This window comes from Pseudopipra pipra, chromosome 6 (assembly GCF_036250125.1).
Source record: "Pseudopipra pipra isolate bDixPip1 chromosome 6, bDixPip1.hap1, whole genome shotgun sequence".
Classification (NCBI taxonomy): Eukaryota; Metazoa; Chordata; class Aves; order Passeriformes; family Pipridae; genus Pseudopipra; species Pseudopipra pipra.
Genome location: NC_087554.1, coordinates 28,846,886 through 28,869,705, shown reverse-complemented (window position 1 = coordinate 28,869,705; position 22,820 = coordinate 28,846,886). Strand labels below are relative to the sequence as shown.

The 22,820-nt window shown below is 44.9% G+C and overlaps 1 protein-coding gene across 8 annotated transcripts in view; it reads left to right on the top strand.

The window, feature by feature from the left end:
• RGS6 (regulator of G protein signaling 6) overlaps positions 1–14,216 on the top strand; it is a 266,585-nt gene extending 252,369 nt beyond the window's left edge. For 7 of the 8 annotated variants that reach the window (XM_064658242.1, XM_064658239.1, XM_064658243.1 and 4 more), the window contains one exon: positions 9,859–14,216. In XM_064658242.1, coding sequence (XP_064514312.1) covers positions 9,859–9,909 — 51 coding nt within the window. In that variant the 3' untranslated portion in view covers positions 9,910–14,216. The remainder of the gene's footprint in view (positions 1–9,858) is intronic. The other variant, XM_064658244.1, reaches the window with a different exon arrangement.
• The last annotated feature ends 8,604 nt before the right edge of the window (positions 14,217–22,820 follow it).

Here is a 22,820-nt window from a genome sequence, read left to right as displayed (position 1 = left end):
TCCAGCAATAACAGGAATTAAACCTATAGATACCAGCTTCAACAGGTAACTTAGGTAACAGGTAACTTAACTGGGCCATAATACTCAGACTTGAATTCAAACTTTCCTAAAATGGTTATATTTCAAGAAAGGAATTTCCCTGTAAGAAAACAGGTGTTAAAATTTCTGACTCAGTATCAAGGTGCTGACTCTGTCTTTTATTCCCAGATGACATTTCTTTAAGAACAAAAGGCACACACACACACATTACCACTTTTGAGACGATAAGAGTTCTCAGTCTTTGTGCTTTAAAGGACAAGAGATTGGACAGACCAGTGATCTATTGTTTAGGCAGAATTTTTACAAACTCTGGCTGAACTGACTGATGTGGGACACCGTTAAGCATTACGTTCCTGGACTGAAAATGGTCTTTACCTGAAGAAAGCAAAGAAGCTCTTGAGTGTCTCTTCCACTGTCTGATGATAGAGAGAAGACTTGCACAACCTGGGAGAAGGGAGAGGCATTTGCTCTCCGGAAATGCCCTTATGAAACTCAGCCCAAGTGATGGCAGGACCTGTCAGCTCTGGACAAAACCAACAATGTCAGCCAGAGAGTGCTCCACAGGACTGTGGAGGGCAAAGATGTAAATACCAGACTTCTGGTTGGATATTGGAGTCTGTGGGAAATGACTTTCCCTGTGTGTTCCCTGCTTCCTTCCTCTAGCTATAGTGGTCCAGCGCAGTGGAAGTGTGATGTGCACAGGCTTGCCATGGCTGCCTGCAGCTTTCACGTGATACACTACAGGCTGTACTTTATATTTCATCATTTACACAGTCTATAAAGAGTGTAATACTTAACGGGAAAAGCAGCCATCATGATAAGTCCTAGAGGAAATGTGAGTATGTAGTGAGACTGAAAGACTTGGGATATTTTATTTTAAAGTGAGCATACTAGAAGACATCAGATACAGAGGAGAGATGTGGTGTGAAATGTATCAAGGAGTTAGGTATGAAGAAGAACAAAGCTTTTCCAAGTGGTAAATTCTACTCAGTGCTGAAAGAGAATAAGGTGAAAGATGAGATGATCTGTGTTTGAGCTGTGTGGGAAGATGACTGTAGATTAAGAATGTAAGAATGAAAGTTTTCTAATTACTTTTATTTAAATAATCTTGGACGTTATGAATGGAACATTGTGTATAGGACAGCAAGTCAATGAAGACTGAAGATTGTCTCGGTTCCCAAGCACAGGTGAATAACTGAATCAACAGATTCCTCCAGCTTCATTAAACATAGGAGGCAGAGGTGCAGTAGTCAGGAGAAGCTGGTAAGCAGGAGCTACTGTAGTCCTTGCTGCAGCCTGGTAGTTTTGTATTCTCATCCAGAAGCATTGCAGGCAAAGTCCCACATTACATCCTTGATGGCTCTGGAGCCAGCACCCCACCTTGGTTTCTCATGCAAGGATGACTTTTCCAGAAACAGGAATAGGGCTGGAGATCTTGTATTCAACATAGTTGTCATGCTCAGTGCCCAGGATGCTTTCTATCTGGAGCCTAAAATGCCCTCCTCCTTCTTGCAGTGAGGCAAACTTGCATTTCCATGGTAGCATTTCCTCTGCTTTAGTTTTCTGCTATGTTTTGGTAATTTTGTATTGAACAATTCTTGTTTCAGGACTGTAAGTGCATCTCAGTTCAGTGTTCAGAAATCCAAAGTCGCATGTTTAGTTTCAGTTCCATATGTATCTGCTCATTTGCATTAGACAACTATGAAAGCCTTAGTGTCTACCCTGACTGCCTGGCTGTCCCTTTCTTGATGATCTCAGTAGCTCCCATCTCCATGTTATCTTTGTTCTTCCCTGCTGCCACTTCCCCATCTTCCTGATCATGAGCTTGATCCCTTGGCCACTGCTACTGCCTCATGCTGGTTTTTATGTCCTCTTGGTTTGTCTGCTGTTGGATCAGAGTCCAAGTCACACTCAGTCTTATTCTTAATTCATGAGTATGGTGTCATGCACTTGAAATGTGTTGATGGGATCTTATCTTTCTCAGGTGAACTGTGTGATATTTTGCACAGCTGTATGTCACTGTGATGTATTATAAATAGTAACCATGAATGGAGTGAAGAAGGCGTAAGGCTAGAGAAAGAATTGCTGCCTGATATCATCTTTTTAACTGGTTCCTTGATAATCTCATAAAACTGTCATATATTTACCAGCTTTTCCACTTTTTCACTTTCCCAGATCTACCAGCTTGCATAAATAGATAACAGCATTTGAGGGCAGGGAAAGTACTCACAGCCTGCAATACAATAAAGACAAAGGTTTGAGCCATTATTGGTAGAAAATAGTGGTTGAAAAACTGGAAACTATAAAAAGGTCATATACTGAGATGCTGGTGAAGTGGCTATCAGAACAGACTGATAGCCAGGGAAGGATACAGGAATGGATTCCAAAGTTTCTTAGATTTGGCATCAAGAAAAGACATCTGGGAAAAGGGTTATTTTTATCTTTGGAAGATACTTTACTTTAAAAGAAAATGCACTTGCTCCACTGCTCTGGTCATTAACAAATACTGGCTTTTACTGAGAAAAGGAACTTGCATTACTTAGGTGACAAAAAGCATCAGAATGTACCCAAAGCATAAAGGAGATTCAGCCAATGTTTGCAGCCTGTTGTCTGATTGTTCTCTGATGTGTGATAACTAGTCAGTGTCTGCACCCAGCGCCGTGGAGGACCGGGAGCATGGCCTGCACAGGGCATGTATTCACTCCTTACTGCATGCTTGAGTACATCCCATCTATTCTTGGTATCGTCATAGTACCCTTCCTAGTTTGGTAAGTGATAGGCTGCATGTATTACATGTATGCTATGTAGTCTGTTCTATATACAGAGGCTCCTTTAAAAGATGAGTATTCATTGCTTTTAGTGGGTAAGTTATTTTTCACTTCCCTTCCTAAAAACACTGCTGTATAATGCTGCTGGCACAGGATGGCAGCTTCCTTTTGCCCGCAGTGGGCAAAGTGGGTGAGTGATCTTTGTGCATACGGTTTGTGAAGTGCCTGAGGATCCTTCTGGATGAAAGGCACTGTACAGAGTTCAGAACATACGTACTATTAATTTACTGTATTTCAGTCAAGCCACACAAAAACTCTGGAAGATAAAAGTTGGTACATTCCCACTACAGACAGTTCTAGCTGATAGCTGCAGATACTAAGACACAACCTTAGCAAGTAGTTTGGTGGGTAGGATATGCTTAGCCCCTGCTGTGATTTCAGCCAAGTTTATTCTGATAGTCCAGAGTGGCTTGATATTTCAGTGGTGTTTGTTTTCCTCTGGCAAGATATTTACATATTTGGCTCTCAGTCATGCTCAAGGCAGTTGAACAAACGGAGTCCTTTGCACAGAATTGCACCCTGCCTGAGAGCCAGACCAGCAACATACAGTTAGGGCATTTTCTGAGGTGGCTTGAAAAAAACAGTCTGCTACACCATTGTATATTGGCTGCAGTAATCCATCTGCACCTCTGTCTTCCTGTTTGTTTGACAAAGGGAGGAACAGGTCCTGGATCTGCAGTCCATAGGCAGCTTCAACTAATGCCAAAATTGGCTCACTCTCAGATACAAGGAGCCCAAACTGCTCCACAACCGAAGAGGATCTTCCTCGTGGTGCTGGTGGGGTAGTAGAGGAGAACTCCAGCCATTATGAAGCTGTACTAGGACTGGGTGAATACAGAGGTCTTGGTTTGTGCCATATGCAGTGGTGTACTGGTATTTCTCAGAGCAAAGTGCAATGCCTCGCTTAGGAAGTGTAGGAAATCCTCACAATATAAAATGGGAATAGATTATACTGGTTTTAATTGGACGGCAGTTCTAAACTGTTCCCATAAGTGATATAAGCTAGAAGAGGAGAAAGCAATATCAATTGTGGGAACCTTACTCACGATGGTTGAGCTTCACTGTGATCAGCAGTAACAGTGAGAAGCTCATGTAACATGTCAGTCAAGCCTTAGGAGTGGGGCCCACTCTGCAGGAGTTTGGGGGTAACTCATGAGACTGTGCTGCCAAGAACGGGTGAGCATCCCGCTTGCAGGGAGCATCCACTCCCCTGCTTACCTTCTACAGCCACTTTGCAGCTCCTGCTTTTAGTCTGTGTCAGGGTGTTGTCCACCATATTTTGTGTGTTAATTTATGTTACTTATGTTTGTAGTTTATGTGTCTGTGTTTATTTTGTGTTAACTAAGTTATTTTCCTGTATTGTTTATGGTTTTACTTCTGTTTCTTATTTAACTTCATTAATATATGTTATGTTTATCTTATGTTTGCAATGTATATTTTAATGGAAAAATCCAATAAAAGAATATTTTTTAAATGGCACAAAAATAAAGTTTCCCCAAGATCTGCAGTCTAATATAACATTGAAAACCAAACAGTGCTGGTAGGAATAGGGCCATGGCAATCTCTTTCTTCAGAAATAAAATGTGGTTGCAGGACATTGTCTGCCCATTGCTAGATTTCTTGTAGTATGTTAGCTAAAAGGTAGGAAAACTGAGCCGTTCTGTCACTATGGGAAAAAACTCAGATTGAAGCTGATGGAATTAGGATTTGCTCATCTCCAGTGAAGATGCAGACTAGCCCCAGTTCTCTGCTGAGGGTCTTACAGAGGGATGGGGCAACAGTGCTCCCCAGGAGATGGCTTCCCCTTCAGGAAGGTGATGCTGCTGGCTGGAGCAGATTGGGCAGCAGACTGGGAAAAGGAGAGCCCTGAGTGCAAAACAGGGGTATAAAGCAAGAAGCGGAGCCATCTATAGCAGACAAAGTCCCAAGATGTTGGGTGGAAAGCATGGAGCTGAGCAGTCAGCATGAAAGCACTTTGGTCAGTATTGGCATGGCTAACAGGAGCCTGTTCTGCTGTACCGTGCCTACTCTCCCCCATTGCTGCAGCCACAAAGCTCTTTATGAGATAAATCCTGCCTGGGAGTTCAGGTAAGTTTTTGATGACATGCATGGGAGTGCTGGCTTATGCATGCTGGTGGGGGTGAAAGTCTGCATGCTAGGTATAGGAACTGTGCTGTGCTGGGCAGAGCATGTTAACATTGTGAGAAGCCATAGGCACTGGAAAAAACTAAACCTTCCATTTAAAATTATTTTTAAAAGACAGTTCCCACCTTTGCCTTCTCTCCAAACTCTGCAAAGTGCTAGTTTTGGTAGATAAAAGTGAAGAGCACAATGGAAACTCCAGTGGCTCATACAGGAGGTCTGAAAGGAGTGCAGTCTCCTTTTTGTGTCAAATCCCGGACACTTTTTTTTCCTCTTACTTGGCTTCTTGCCTGTGTTAAATTGCTGATTTTTGCTTCATTAAAATAATTGCTGATTGCATTTTACACTTTAGTTTAGTAGCTGCTCAGCACAGGCTCAGCCATTAAAGATGCTAACCATCTCCTGTGACCTACAGGTTAATCTTTATTTCACTGAGCCTCAGTGAGTCCTGATGGTCCACAAATGCTGAGGTGCAGTCCTCTGCCTGACATGTATCCAAGCAGTAGGATGGGCCACATACTTGGACTCAGATTCTGAGGGACAATTTCACTAGGTTTATTAAGAATTACCTGATGTTTTCTTTAGATTATTCCAATTCAGATTTTATACTGCCTTTAAAAACTGAGGCTCCTGTCATGCTGGTGTTCAGGAGCAAAAAAATATCACTGATTCAGCTGCATAGAGAAAACTGGAAATTACCTTGCCTGTAAGCTGTGTAACAGCTCAGCTGCTTGCAGGACATGAGAGAAAAGAAAGCCTTCCTGCATCCAAGACGACACACAACATACGCTGTACAATATATGCCCTCCTTCTTGTGCTATGCTGTTTGAGCGACAACAGCCTGGGCTTTTAATTGTCGTAACCCTAATTAGTAGTGGCAAATATTTTGGAACTGGAGGACTGGGGATTTCTTTATAAGCTTTAGACCCCATGTAAAAAAGTTTACTCCTTATATCCACTCTAATCTTTCCTTAAGTTATTCAGCATATACATCTGACAGAGTAAAAGCACTGAAGTGTGCTGAGCTTTAGATCATTTGCTTTCCAAATCCCCTGCCAGCACAGCTTAGATGAAAATTCTCCTGGAAACAAGGCAGTTGTTGACATTTTTTTTTCAGTGGGGAAGGAAGAGGTAGAAATATGGGGGCAGCCACTGGTTTCATGCTAAACTAAGACACATGGAAGGAAAAAGTAATTTATTTTGGTTGAACCTTTTTAAAGAAACCAGGGGTTCTTTGTGCCATACTTTCATATAGTAATAATCTGAAACATTCTTGTTCTGTCAGAGATGTCCCCAAGGGAATTCCATCCTGGATCTGAACTTTTTTTGCCTGTATTTCACCTAACTATGAGCTATTTTAGACATCTCCAGCTTCTCAGAGTAGCCTTTCAGCTGACTGACTCAGGCACTGACACCATGCCAGCCTCAGGGAAGGGTTGTGCGATCACAGACAATGCAGGGTTGTGTCTCACCTCTGCCGTTTTGAGGTGAACACCAGCCACCTTCTCCAGGTTACCTGGATGCCTCTTTTCTGGACACTAAGCAATGACACTAAGGCATGCTGTTGCCATCCTGGACTCTTTGGCTGTGGACACCCTCCTGGCAAGGGGGGGCAGGTAGGTTTGGAGATACTGGGGAGAGTGCTGGCTGCCTGGGGAGAGACCCATTGCCCCATCCCAAAGGAGCCGTTGTGTGTGCTACACTTTGGCTTTCCTCAGATAGCACAAACCTTTTGTGTCTCTTGATGGGCTTTGTGCCTTAGAAGCCCTGGAAGGCTAAACCTGAAACAGAGATGCCATGGACTAGCCCCTCAACTGGTGTAAATCAGTTCCATGAAAGCAACTGAGTCATGTTGATTTATATCAGCAGGTCGATCACGGATCCTATCCAGCTTTTCCACCTGTAACAAAATGTTTTGCTCCTTTCTTGTTCATTTTAGTAACAGGAAACAGGTACTAGTTTTCCTAATGAAATGCTGGTTTTTTTCTGATCCTCTTCATTTTTATTTTAATGAGGATGTCTAAGGTGAGGAAATCCCAAACCAGACACCTGCATCCCACCTGCCTCCAGCCCACAGATACTCATATTGCTCAGACCCATGCTGTGAGGCTGATACTTGGCCCTGCCTTTGGTTGAAAGAAAATCCTCTATATCAGTATACCTATAGTTGTGTGCTGAACATTACACTTACAGTCCCAATGCTTTTGTAGTCAAAAATGTCACAGCATTAATCCATCTGCAATTTCAGGGATCCTTTTGCCATCTGTCTTAGCACAGAGGTGAACGCAACAACCAAGCAGACAACATTGCTGCCTGCTTCTTGCTGTCTAAAAACAGAGCTTCTTGCACCCATCTGTTTGCATGTCCCTGCGCACAAGGCTGTTCCCTGGAACAGTTATCCTCCCAGACAGACGGGCTTTGCACTGGGGATTCATCCCAGCCTGCAGGCGGGAAGTTTGCTGCAGTTCCCAGGGTAACGCCTTTCCCATGAGATGGGGAGCTGCAGATGGAGGCCACTGTCTTTCCCTGCAACGGGAAGCAGTTTCCACTGGGAAACCCATGAGCAAGATTTTGCTCTGCGCAAACTGCAGGCATTTGCTTTGTTTCCAACCCACCACCTTCTCCAGGACAGTCTTTCTGTCAGCTGTCCCCTGTCCTCAGCCTGGCCCACCACCAGCATTTCCCCCCTCCTGCTTTGAAAACATGCATGTTGAAATGGGGGCTGGATGTGGAACAGTGTTTGCTCCTCAGCCCCGCCGGACCCTGACGCAGGGAGCTGGCATAGCCCCAAACCACCTGCCTGTGAGAAGATAACAAGAGGAGCTGCCTGTCACAGATTAGTTGAGTCTGACTGAATAGTCATTATATAAACCGGAGGCTTATTTGTTTATTTTTTCCGAAGGAAGTATCCAAATATTGGTGGAAACTAACTTTTTTTTTCTAAACTCAGCCATGTTATTCTTCCAGGAATTAGCACACATATCTTTACCTTCTTCTTCCTACAAATGGGATTTAGGAACTGATAATTCACACTCTGTCTGGTATACCAGACACACTCTGTCTGGTAATTCCTTAACAGCAGCAAAATGACAGCCTCGGTTGTAGCCCCCCAGACACTGCCACGCTGCCCTGCAGAAGACTTGGCCACCTCCTAGGATAGCACTGGGCCGAGCTTCACAAAAGTGCATTTAAAAATAAGAATAATCAAGAATTTGATTTATAGTGAAAAAAAAAAGGCGCGCATATCTTAAATGGCAGTGGTTCTGCAGTGTCTGCATAGCTCTGACCATTCCTATGCCAAGCCCTGTGTGTGAGGCACAGACTGTGGGTCTCTCGTCCCAAGCAGGACAGTCAGAATGATAACAGTGTTTCCAGCAGCTGATTGCTGATGTATAGAAAGCAGACAGATTAGGCCACGTGTGTTCGTGCATCTGAGCAAATTATTTGGTGAAAGTCACACATCTGAGTAATGAAATGAGGCTTCTGTAGGGAACTGATACATCCTCCTGGAACAGCCCTAAAGGGAAAGAGATTAGAAATCAAAGGGAGGTGGGAAGTGTTTCTTTTTTCTTAGAGTGTTAACTTGTTAAAAAAGACTTATTTCAAATGACCTGCTAATTTTTGCATTTCAAATTTTGTCGACATTTTGCACATACTCATTTTCACTGTATAATCTGTTTCTCTTGCTCTTTTTGTGTCTCTTTCTTCGAAACAGCAATTAGTAAGACTTCCTATTGCAAAGGAAATCTTGGCTAAATATAGTAATGAAGAGGAGGTTGTTTAAGAGCTCCTAGGTATTCTAAAGCTTTCTGGTATTCCACAGCTCTCTGGTATTCCCTGAATGTTTATTTCAAGCGAGACTTTTTTCCTTTAAGAAAAACATCATTTTTCAAGAGGAAAGCTCACCAAAGAAACACAGCAACTGGTGCAATATCTGAGACAATTTTTCACTGTTACATCAGTAATTGCAAAGCCATCAGTATCCCTATGGGGATATACCCTTCCTGCTGTCTGCAAATTGAGAAGACTGGCTATAGGTCCTCCTTTGCTCCTAAAAGCAGGCACTATATGGCTTAAGCCAGTGAAGGGGTTCAGATGTGCAGGTGACCTTCTCCCTGGTCCTTGGTCCCACCAGTCAGTGGGAAAGCTCAAGAGGATGCCAGCAGGGCATGAGCAAGGCTGCCATGGCCATGGTCCTGCCTTGGCAGCTTGGAGGAGACCACAGGGAGGGCAGGGAGGCCAGGCGGGAGTGAACAGGCACCAACCCAGGAGAAAAGAGACCAAGGAATGGGCAAAGATGAGTGGCAGCAGGGCAGGAACATGCTAAGCTGTTTCTGAAATTACTTTTTTCCTAGATCTGTTTCTGATGGACACTGTGCAGGTGGTACTGATTCACAGGCTGTGGGAAGTTCATCCCAGCTTTCACCACAGCCTTAGTTGTGCATCACTCCCCAAGCTGGGGTAGTGCTCTGCACCACCAGGACAGCACTGGACAGGACAAGTAGCAGCAAGCGTAGCACAGGGCTTTGCTTTCACCAGTTCCCATGTAACTGGAGAAGAGAAATATCTTCACTAGGCAGTGTCTCAGGGCACAGCCTTGTGAGCTTGATAGCAATAGCCACTGGACATCACTAGGCACAACCCCTCCTTGCCAAACCACCTGCCTGGGGCAAAACAACAGGCACATGAAATGCTGGGGGCAGGCTCACCCCACAGCGATTGCCTCCCTGTCAGCAGGGCCTTGTGCCCTGCTCTGAGGGAAGGCCCCTGCTCCTCACTCTTGGACAAACCATCCTACAGCATCACTCACACCTCTGGATCTCTTCTGTCTTTTTGTCCCTCCCTCTAGGGAAAGTCTCTGGCGAGCAAGCGCCTCACGGGCCTGATGCAGTCCTCCTGACATCTTCTTCAGCCAACTGCCCCGTGGGAGAGACATCTGGGACCGCTGCTGGGGACGGGGCATTTCAGGGAGAGCAGTCCCCTGCAGGGGAGAGAGCCTGAGTGACTGGAAGTGGAGAGCCACATGCCAGGGGAGCACCTCTCTTCATAGTTTACACCTACACTTTCCTGCCTGCACAGCTCCGTAAGGACCCTGAGCTCTGTCCAGGTACTTTGTTTCCAACCGAGGTTTGGAGGAGCACACTTCACTATACGCAGGAGGTCGACAAGGCAAGGGCTTGTTGTCTCATTATTTAAGGAAACAGACCCAACCACAACTAGGAGAAAGAAGAGCTGAGAGATATCAGTATTTTTATGCATCTCCTCTCTCCCTGGCACAAACATGACTGTAATAGATGGCTCCACAATCTCACTTGCTCCCTTTCTTGTGGCCGTCTGGATCCAATAAAATATCTGCTGGAAGCTGCTTCTCCTGCTTACAAAATCTCAAATGCATTTCTCCTGCAGATCCATTGACTTTAACTTTGTTTTTCTTTCCTATGTTTCTCCTCCTTTAAAGCAATGAAAAAAAAAAGGCATTATTTAAGTTCATCACTCATTTCTATCCAATAGCATGTAGCATGTCCAGAGATGATGGCCAGATCCTCAGCTGAAGTCAGGAGAGCAGGAGTGGTTTTCATTACCTAAGGATCTGGTCCATTAAGTCAGACTTTGATACTGGTACAAATCCTCTGATGTCAGCGGAATCACTCTGCATGTGTGCATAGTGCAAATGTGATCAGACTCTGCCTGATGCTCAAAAGTCATGTTTTAGATGTGCAATGCACACACAAGTACACACACACATACACACATGCGCGGTATTTTAAAGTGAGTTGGTTTATATTTTATTTAATTTTCTATTTATTTAAGGTTATGCATACTTAATCAATGATAGATGTTCAAGCTTTACTCCAAGCAGATCAAACTTGACTCCAGCTCCAATCACAGAGGGCCAAAATCTGCTCACAAGTATACATGGAAAGGCAACTCTGATGTGGGCAGATGTCAAAATTCAGTCTACAATGAGGAGGGAATTGATGGAGATTGGACCAGCAGAAGGAGGGTGTTAATGGGCAGGGCACTGGGTGCCAGGTGACTGTTCCTAAACAGCAGCACACCCAGCTGTGATATCATGCTCAGATAAGTGACCCTGCTGAGAAGCATCATTCTGAGTATGAAAAGAGCTTCCACTAAAACTCATCTGACCTACAACCCATCAGTGCAACAGCAAACCCAGTAGCTTTTTTAAAATTGTTGAGAGTATAGAGATTAGGATGAGGACAGAACTGAAATGACTTTAATAAAAAACCCACTTATACTAGCTACAGATAGGAAAATGGCCTGCATTCACATATTGTTTATTGTCTATATATGAAAATTTCAAGACTTAGTGCCACAAAATCTCCTGTATTTTGCAAGCAGTTCAGATGTAAAGCATATGTGAAACAAGACGTTTCTTGGTCTTCTTCTCTCATGCCAAGGCAAATTGGCTTTTTGTACAGGTGGTAGAAATTGCTACATGGCTACAAGTCTGCATTCCTACCTAGGCAAACCCATCTAGCTAAGTAGACAGCTGGCTATTGACAACATTCTTCTGAGGCAAGTATTATTCTAATATCTAAGGCCTATGTATGCACAAAAACATGCCAGTTTCTCTCAGAAGAAGGACCTTCCCTCTTTACCTATGAAAGTTCTCATTCTGATACCTCTTTTTTTTTCCCCAGAAAACTTCTATCAATTATACCTAAGATCCATACACCTGCATGAATGTACAGTAGAATATTGAGTATGATGTTTGTTCTTTACACATGCCTATACCTTAAAAGCCTGCTATCTGAGGCCTTCAGTCCAAATTCATCTTACACATCCTACATACATGACATGTGAGTTCCAGGACTTCAGAACCGCTGTGGATGTGCCTGGACATTCTTGTGGTGCTCTGCCTCTGAAGGAGATATTTGGTTCCCTCCAAATTGTCACTTAGCTCTCTTTGTGGGACCCATTTGTCCTCTGTTGTTCACCCAGCCAGAGGGTCCCCTCAGGAAATAGCAGGTCCTCATGTAAAAGGCTCACTTGTCCATTCATGCATATTCATACATGTCCCCTTAGTCATCCTTAGGAAAATGCAGAGGTTAGCTCTCCTCAGAGCCTTTCAGATGGTGTTTTCATCTCTGTCAAGCCCGCCATTACCATGCATCACTGGGGCTCTGTAAACCAACAACTGCTCGAACTCCGCTTCCAGTGTTGCCCAACCTCTGGGCATTTCCCATGGGAGGTCTGTCTTGTGAACCTTCAAAGTGGTCTGCAGAGCATTCCTGAGCAAGATGTACATAGCAAGCATGAAACTCTGGTGTGTAGCAAAGGATAGTAAAGTGTTACCAGGGGATCTCTGCTATGCTGATAGAGTTCTTGACACTGGAGAGGTCGTCTCCTGGGGGAAGGATGGGGTAGCTCTGTGGAGGTATTCCTCAGTTTCCTGCAGCTTTGGGGCACATGTGGGCAGGACTGGAGGATGCAGGCAGGTGATGGGACAGGTGGAAATTGAGTTATGGTCCATGTGCAGGGAGCAGAAGTGCCAGAATTTGGAGATGTGCTGCTGCCCTGTGAGCAAAGCGCCCTGCTCTGTCTCTTGGCTTCATTCCTGCAGGATGGTCATGTTGGCTGCCATAGTATTTTGCCTATGGGGAATATTCTGTATTTGAACAGTTGAGTGCAAGGAGGGAATTCTTAGAGATGCGGAGAGCATGCATATGGGTGTGCATCAGGGGGCCTGGATGCTGAACAGCTTGCCATCTAAATGCACACTCGTGCAAGCTAATCTGCTCAGTAATGGCTAGCTGAGCGGACAGAGCTGCATATTCCCTAGAGGGAAGAAAGCTCTGCTCCTCATTTCCTGACTAAATTTCTCCAAAACAAACATGCAAGTAGACAAGACCTTCTCCTGGGAACACATATGAACTGTTCTTTTATGTCACATATGGTGATACTAACATGTAACTACTTCCACATGAACTGCATCCTTGAATTACTGCTTTTTAATGACATTGCTTATTCCAAGTGATCCTAGTCTTGTACATCCAACAGTATCCCACTGAGCATTGCAAGCAGTAATCTGCTGCTTAGTAAGTGTCCCATGTCTTCCAGCTACCTCATCGGGTTGAAGATGAGTTAGGAAATCAGCTTTCCACCTCTGTTTATGTTCTAAATGGCACTGTTTCAAGGAAAGACAGTCTGGAAAGCTTTTACAATGTCCATGCAGTGCAAGAGAGTTACAAAGCTTCCCATACTTACAGGACTATGGCTGTGAAATATGGCTGTACACTGTTATTTGGATAATAGAGTATCCAGAGTATTTGTGGCTATTGTGGCAAAACCCAGGACAAGCACTAGGGAGGTTTGACAAGCCTGTGCAGACAGCGTTAGGTTAAAGCAAATGGATTAATGTACTCTCAGTATAACTCAGCACTAAGATCCCATAGAGTACTATAATAAAACGGTAGCAGGGCAGCCATAAAAAGTGACAGTAAGCTGACATAATAATACCAGAATAAATGTAGCAATAAGGTAACACAGGCCGCTGCAGTAAAGTAGCATTTTGATAATGCAGCAATAAGACACAACAGGATGCTGCAGTAAATTAGTTTGGGGAATAAGGCAGTAATAACAGTGTGTGTGGACAAACAGTGGTACATTTTACCAGGTACTGCAGCAATAAAGATAACACATGATGTCCTAGTAATAAGTTACTACAGTAACAACAACATGATGGACTGTAAAGTTATATCAGGATGCTTCCATGCTGCAGTCAAATCCTGCAAGAGGTGGTAGAGAGACAATGAAGACAAAATATACCCCATTTTGGACTGCAAAACTTGAATCAGTTTTCTGCACAATTATCTCAGCAATACCAATCCTCTCATTCCCCACTTTCAAGGAAGCTGAGGCAAGAGTGTTCCCCCATCCAGACTATTATTTTGATCTGAAAATACAAAACTGACTTATTGTCTCTTCAGCCAAATTGTCACAGACTATGGTGAAGTTCTTTGTTTAGTCCTACTCACGTGAAACCCTGGTGGTTTTGGTAAGTCCTTTGCCGTGGAAAGGATTTGGCTCTCTAATCTTCTGGCATGGGTGATGCTTTTAGCCTGAAATTATTTCTGTTTTGGGTGGGGGAAGGGGAACCCAGGGACAGAACATCTGACTGTACTAGTCTGTTTCCTGAAATGCACAAATAAATTGAGCATCCTGGAAAAGTCTAAGCAACAAGGACCAAATCTGTTCTGTCTGTCCTGCACTCAAGCACACAAGAATAATCCTCCTGGAATCAGTGCAAGCTCCTGATACATCCATGGGTCTAACCCTGTTCTCAGTGCCTCCACCAGAATGACAGAAGCAGTGTGTCTTCTGAAGTTTTATTTTTATAATATTCTCTCCTTTCCTGCTTTTCCATTTTTTTTTTAATTTAACTTTGTGTATGAAATGGCCTTAGAAAAAATTAGTTTGCTCTAACACAATATGCAGCACGGTGGGCAAGGAATAGGTCTGCCCATTTTCTGTCTTTGTACCCTTCAGTACAAAGGGGGTAAACCATTCTGTAAAATAACAACTCAATAATCATCAGGCATAAGGGTTTAGCCAAAACACCTACATCAACAGCAAGACTTGAATTTCATATGTGTTCTAGATAACAAGATGATCTCCTGCAAAAAGGATGTAAATAGAGCACCACTGCAGACTCTTGACTAGCAGGAGCAGCTCACAGCTGACTGTGGCTCCTGCAGACAATCCCAACAGATACAAGTTTTCTCCCACATCTCTCTGACCCTTTGCACAACAACTTTGCTATCCCTTTATGGGGCTTCCTCTCTCTAGCTGACTGCTCAGTTCAAGTTTGGAGCAGTGCTCTGATACACCTTCGCTTGGCTCTTGCCTTAAACTCCTTGGCTTGCTTTTATTGTGGTTTAATGATTAAGCAGGATTATTTCAGTAGAGCTCACAGTAGGGTAAGATAGGCTAGGTTATCATGATTTTGACTTTTAAGCTGTGAGCAATTTTGCAGCTTCTCGGCACTGTTTATAACCTGAGCCAGAGAACAAGTGAGGTGGCTGCTCAGCAGAACAGTGAGCTGCTGAACAATACACTATCTTCATGCCCACACATACTTTAAAGTTACTGGTGAGGAGAAACGCTTTGTAGTGAGAAAAGTAATCTCACGGCAGGGGAGAGTCAGACCTGATCAACTTTTTCACATGATACAGATTTTGCTTTGCCAGCCCCTAGCATCTGCAAAGCTCATAGCTAAGAGCCAGCAACCTTCTAATCCTGCTGCTAAGCTTTGGAAACAAGCTTTTCAAATGCTGCCTTTACACAGCAATGCTATTACTTGAAGCCTTTTAATGTGAATTTATGGCTAGTGCCACAAGTGTCAGTGTAGTTGCCCTCTATGTTTGCAATAATAAACTCTGGATTCACCCCACACAGAGGATGGATGTTAGTGGGAAGAATTTAGGGATTTACCAATGCATTCCTGTCTGGAGACCCAGAAGACACACTGAAACATCTCGTGTGGCAGAGGATAGCTCTGCTGGGGGCAATGGCATTGTTCCTTGGATATTGCTGTCAGCAGAGATAATAAACTGAGCTTCTCTTCCTCATCTTTGGGGACTTAAACAATGCCATCCTTACATAAATAGTAGGTGACAGCTAGCCCTGACCAGCACCTTCTATGGGTAGACTAGAAGTCCTCATGTGGACCAAGATTTCAGTAGTTGTTTCCTTTTGGATCCTCAACAGTATTTCTCACATCCATCCACATGCAGGTTATACCTGCATCATACATAGCTTCACAGCCCAGAACCATGGGTGTCTGGTTCTTGCCATGGTTCAGCTGAGCCTCATGCCACTTGGATTAAGGCACACCAGATAAAAATTTCAAGTTATGCTTTATACAACACATAATTTCCCATAAAAGCACCTGGGATTCTAAAATCTGCTCTTTGGGAGTTATTTGGGGCCCAATCAGGAACTGTGGGGTTTTCCTCTGCAAGGGAAAACTTCTGAAGGCCTCCTGCCTCGGTGGTGTAATTGAAAGCAGCCAGCACACGGCAGCGAGCCCTGTCCTTGGGGACTTGCCCATGGTGAGCAGACACTCGCTGCTCCTCCACAAGACCATGTCCCGTTGCCGGCAGAGGTCAAGACCCGGGGAGGGTGGAGGGGAGCCCCGCGGGGGGACGGGAGCAGTGATGGCTGTAGCGCCAGGAGCCGGGCGGTGGGTGGAGGAGAGCTCCAGCGGGTGGATGGGGTCTGTGAACCCCTGCAGCATGAAGGGGCACGGAGCACCACCTGCAGTGCCGCCCCGCAGCGCGCTGGTGGGGCAGCCGGGCGGGCCGCGGAACGCGCGCATCCCGCGGGACCCGCTGCGACCGCCCTCCCGGCACGGTGCGAACGTGGCAGTGCCGCTGGGTGCTTCTGGCCTCACACAGGCACGGAGCCGCTCAGGATTCCGACTTGGGACGCTGGCGGGCAGGGCCGGGAGCCAGCTGGCCGGGCTGGGCCGCAGCTGCGCCCGCCGCGGGGAGGGACCGCGCCGGGGCCGGGGCCGGCGCTGCGGGGCCGCGGGAGCGGGGCCCGGATGCCCCCGCCTGCGCCCGCCCCGCCCGCGGGGTTAACTCTTCCCGAGGAACCCTCCAGCCGCAGCAAACACCGACAACACAGGCTGCGCACCGAGCTTGGTGCTTTGTCACATGCCGGGAGGTGCAGAATGCACCTGGTTCCCCGCAGCCCACGTCCACGCTGCTGGCTGCCACGCACTCCTCGGTGACGCTCATCCCTTCCTCTGGCACCAGCACCCTAGGAACGGCTCTGCTCCTCCCAAACAAACCGGAAAGCCGCCCATCAGCGAGGTGTGTGTGCAGCTTCAGAGACAAAGACCTGTGGGTCTCAGGTTTGGAAGGTCCCAGAGCCGAGCGTTATTTGCAACCCAAGCTCTCCTCGGCATCCAGGTCAGCCCATGCACGCCTGCAGAGCCACGAGGTGTGACTGCCAGCGACCCTGCTCGAGGACTGTGCCGATTCCCAGACCTACCTGTGACCCCCGTGCTGTGCCCAGCTGCGGGAGCTCGAGGTCGCTGGGCTTATATCCTTCAGAGCATCTGTTTTCTGTGTGCCATTTGTCTCTGCAGGACTTTTAATATTCGCTGGTTTTGCAGGAAGAGACCAGTACGGGCCAGGGAAATCAATACCTTCCTCAATTAAACCCCCTGCTTAGTGCAGGTGGGAGTCCGTCTTGGGAATCAGACCGAGTGAGTTGCAATGTGTAGTCCCTTGTCTTGCAGGACAGGCTTATTTGCTATGCTTATTTACCTTCAAGCCATCCTGCAACTCTGCTCATCTGAGCATCAGTGCTCCTGCACGCATCATGCTCCCAGGACACCACTTTGCCATTACACTGGATCTTCCCCACATCCCCTCGCTTCAGCATCTGTGGTTCTCAGCTGCCTTTCCATAACTCTTATTTTCCCTGAGCCCCTCTTGGAGAGGTCTGTGCAACCTATAAAGGGATTGTCAAACTAACATTTCCCTATGTAAGCTGGCTGTCTCTTCACTAAAAGAAATACTTGAGGGCTGCCACAAGTACAAAGCTACTGAGCTCTATATCTGCTCTGAAATTACAAAAGCAGGGGGTAGGAGACGCATATGTGGTTTGGGCTCACCTCTCTTTGAATCTCAACCCCACAAGTGCAATTTGGCCGTGAGCAGAACTGGCACATACTGAGCTCAGGCAGTGGCAGCACCTTGGCAAAAGCAAGTTTGTAGCATTTACCTGAACACAGTGTTCAGGACTGTTTGGCCGTGCTGTCACCTCCAGGCATTTGGAATCTCTGACATGATTTTCTTCATGTGTGTCTGTCAGTGCAGCTGCATATTTGTTTATACAGACGGTAGCAGGAAAAGCATCAAATCCTTCCCTCAGTTGATGGCTGATACCATATGTTAGATCCTCCATTCTGGGGCACAGACAGATTTGGGGCGTGGTCTGGCCAATTTAAGCTAATTACAGCTTTCTATAATCTAATGAAAGTTTATCTTGCAAGGACCCTCAGCCAGCCCTGTTCGTACACACACACGTCCAACACACAGGAAAAAGAACATCCTTCTGTGCTTAGGGTGATGGATCATCTGCTGTGGGCCACGTGCAAACTGCAAGCCCTGTCTTGTAACCAAATTCCTGAGCTTCTTCTGCATGTCATGGATTTTGGGTAGGTAGGTGCCTTACCCAAAAATGTCTGTCCTCCTCTGACAACTTGCCTCTGGACATGGAGACACTCTGCCATAGTGCTGAATTCCTCTGATGCACCCTGCCTTCCCCTCTGCAAAACAGCCTTCACAGCCAGAGCTGGGCACAGCTTAGTTACCTTCTGCCATCCTTTAATTAGACATTTGTCAGAGCTTTGTGAAAAGCAGCACAGCAAACTGCAGGCTTCTAAATGTGGAAGGAATGGCAAGAGCTGTGCTAGAGCTACCTGCATCAAATAGGAAATTAAATTGGTTGTGTGAGTTTTTCTCACCTGGTGTGTTATTCACTTAATGAATATGGTGGCAATTCTGCATCACTCTAACAGTGGTTTCGGTGTGACCTTTCTTCTCATCTGACAGGGCTTTGAGCCCTTGGCTCCCTGTCTGACTGTCAGGGCATCACTGCAACCCACTCTTGTGGGACTTGGCCTTCCCTCCCTGACTTTCTCTTTTGACCAAGCAAGCAGTTCCCAGGAAACAGTCAAGTGACTGTATTAAGGTGATCCTGCCCTCAGTGTCTCTTTGTTTCTGGGGAGTCTTAAGCAAATCAAGTTGCAGAGTATACACAGAACACCACAGTCTCTATGTCAGATGAAAGGACAGTCCAAATGGAGAGAGAGGGCAAGAGAGAAAGCTCTGTGTTTGCATTCATCTCTGACATGATGGATTCTCCCTTCCTGGAAGCAGCCGTGGCATAAATAAAGCCAGTAAAGGCTTTTATGCAAGAACTCCCTTCACTACCAATAGTCATGGAGTCATAGATAATAAAAGACCTGGCAGCTCATCTTGCATTGCTCCCTGTAATCAGCAGGATTTTCCCTCCTGAATATTCACTGAGGTTACTTTATCTAGCACGCCTCTGAAGCCTCCATGGATGAGACCTTAGCAGATGCCCTCAGGAACACATTCTTCCATACTTGAAATATTCTTACTGCAAGGAAAAAAATGTGTCTGATATACAACATAAAAAGTCATATCTGAGTAGGTTTAAAAACACTGAGAGCCATCTGTAGGCCACAAAAAGCAAAGGTGTTCAGCACAGTAGATTTTTTTTTTCCCCTGAGTATTTCCCTTCATGTATTTTTTTCCATTGTCTTGAGTTTATTGCACTTTATATCAACATCCATTCCCCATCATGAAAAGTGTAGATATTTGTGGACTATCATGACTCTTTTCAGCCTTATCCCCACCTCAGACTATAACAGCTGAGGCTTTTCTCATATGCCAGTTTCTCAAAGACTGCTATTGATTTTGCTGCCTTTCTCTTTCTTTAAAAGATCACTCAGGAAAAACATAATAATGTGAAGACAGAAGGGCTGTACTTGTCCATACGGCCCAATTACCCAGTCATTTGCTTAAGTGAGGTGTCGCCCTGGCATTGTGCTCTTCGTGGAAAATTACATGCATGTGTCACACATGTTGTGGTGTAACATATTTGTTAAATCTATTTATTGCACATCTTTGACCACTTTACCTATCTTCATCCCACACTACCATCTGTTCTGTGGCTGCCACCCCCCATCCACTCTCCTGAGTACCCATGGAGGGCTGCCAGGAAAACGGTTCCTCCTTTTCTTGCCAAATTTGGAATTTCAGTTGCAAATTTACCCTAGCAAGAGTGCCAAGGGGAGACAGAGTCAATGCCAAACCCATTCTAGCTTTCCTGTTGGGCACATTTTCAGTTCTGTCACAGTAGCTGAAAAGGGGAGCTGACTCCCATCAGGAAGGGGTCATGCCCAACACTACAAGAGGAATCAGCAGTTGTTCCCAGTCCAAAAAGAGCTCCAAAGGCTCTAAAACTGTAAAATCTGTAGAATCTGAAAATAATTCTGTTACTGACAGGATTGACCATCTCAAAACCCTTCACATTTGTCTTCATGGAAAATAATGCACCTGGCTGCATTGAGTGAAGGTCTTTTTAAAAACAGTTCCAATAAAGCCCCTGTTAAAACCACCTACATCACTCCTGGAATCATTTTTCAACAGAAAGGGCTTGTGTAATATCCACACAGATTTTTTTGTTTGCATGTAATACTACCATCCTGCATTCATGTTAAGAAAAAGCTTTATACAACACTGTTGTATAAAGTATTGACTATCATGCTTGGTCAATACATAGACACACACAAAACCAGAGATTTCCAAAATCAAGTAGGGCTTTCCATGCATAGGGTTCCCATAAAATAAGACAAATGTGTTTTTTCCTATAGTGTGCCCTGCAGGAGCTCTCATATGCGCATACTGTGTGCTCTCATCAGTGCTGTACTAGCACTGCAGCCAGGCATGAGACATATTACCAGCCTGCTTCTGGTGACTCATTCCAGCAGAGCAGTTGTGTGGGAGTGCACTTGAAATGATCCAATTTACTCATTCTCCTGAAGGACCACAGGAGCACCCACTGCAGTGGGATCTGTGCTGGCAATATGTACAGCAAAGGGGGCAGAGTTTGACTTGGTACAAACGGGCTTCATCTCAGCAGGGCAGAAGGCACTCCAGCTGATGGAAGATCCCCATGGGAGAGGAGGTTGAGAAAGAGGTCCCAGCAACAGCCCTTCCTGCTTTCTCTGTCCCCATCCTTAGAAGCAAGGACCCAGCTGATGAGCTGGTGACTCAGAAAGTCCTTTGATCTTCCTGGCCTGTTGCCCTTTCACCACCTCAGCTCCCTTGAGGCTGCTGAGCTCCTGTGCATATAAATCTTGGCCATCACCTCCTGCCTCTCCAGCATGCTTGGATAAGAGCGTGGAATACAGGATCATCTCCTTAAGATACCACTTCCATCAGGGATGCAATTTATTATTGTCACAGAGGGGGATACCTCATCCATACTAGGCTCATTAGTGCTACACAACAGTGATGATGGGAGACTTGCAAATGAAGGCAGAGCACAAGAGCACAAGGTGTTAACCTCAAATGTGCTGAAGGCAGCCTGTCCCTGCCCCAGTCATATCCTGAGAGTTCTCATACCAGCTGACTTCCCGGGCCACGTGGGACCATGCACCAATTCCACAGTTTTCAGGGAACTTCAAAGCACAGTGCAGAGTCTGTTTGGGCCCAACAGAGGGGTGAATTTGCTCTCAACAGGAAGCATTTTTCTACACCCTCGGCTAAATTATAAATTTAAAACCAAACACAAATTGCAACTGGCTGTTTTCAACGTCACATGCCAAGGAACTGTCAAGGTCTGTGATACCAGGCAGAAGTAGTGCCCAATATTAGAGATGGAAAATTAATTTCTATTAGCCTATGAGCCTGTCATTCCTGGGCAAAGATGTTTTTGACAAATTCCATTTCTTCTGGTGTTAACAAATTGCCTGCAAGTAGATTGCAGTATCTCTAAGATTTATTCACTATTTGAAATACACTTACCAAATATTTACTTGCCAGAGAGTTGTTCCTGAGGAAATTGTTGATATGTGGCTCATTCGCAGAGTTTGCTACTGACATTGGATAGTTGAAGTGCAAGGAACTTTGTTTAGTTTTTCTTGGATATGCAGGTCACCTGGTATTGTATCTGCCACCCAAAAATATGGATAAAACTGTTACAGTGGGGTTTGCTCAACCTTTCTCTGATACTTGTTTTAATTCTACCTTCTGTAAACATTCTTCTAAGTCAAGTTCTAACTCAAAATATTTCTGGAAAGAAAAGGGGGGTGAACACAGTCAAACCTAAATCATTGTTTATGTATTTGCTGAGAAACTGTAGTCAGTGTCATTCACTGTGCACTCGATATAGGTGATATAGGGGGTTGTATTCAGCTGTAGGGTAGGTTTCTACAGTATTTATGCAGCTAAAACTTCGATGAAAGTTGTTAGAATCTCCTTGTTTGGGCAAAATCAGCAAGCCAGTACTTCAGCCTTGCCACCCAGCTGTTTTTTCATTTGGACAGCTAATTGTATCTTAGGGCTACTAGAAATAGCCAATCCATAATTAAAAGGCTGCTGGATTTAATATACAGGCCTACCATTCACTTTAAAAGTATAGAATAAATCAAACTGCATTTTCTTGCCAGTGGCTAGCACTTTGTTTCTCTGAGAGTTGGCATCACTCCAACATTCAGTTTTTAGGGGGAAAAGTGCAATTGTTGGCACCCTCAACTTCATGGAAGAGGTATTTCATTTCTTACAAAGAAAAAAAACAAACCAAAAAAAAAAAAATATCACAAAAACTCCCCCAAAAAAAACCAAACCAAACCAAAAAAAACCCCACAAACAAACAAACAAAACCAAAAAACCCAAACCAAGTCAAACAAGCAAACAAAAGAAAACCAAAAAGCATTCCGTCTTGTTAAAAACAAGCAATGTGTCAGGAATTTCAATAATTTCTCTTGTCTTATTGCATCCATCCATCGATCCCTCCATCCATTCTCTACTCAAACTTAGGACAGGCACCTAAGAAGGAAAAGGACCTCTTCTCTCAGCATCTTGAACAAAAGCATGTTTTTCCTTAAGTTCCTTTGGAGTTAACTCCAGGTATGCGCGCTAATCCATTCGTGTGTCAGGCTAAGAGCTATTTTGTAGTTACACGTACGTACTGCTCATGTTTTACTGGAGCAGCCAAAACTAACTGACTTTTGGT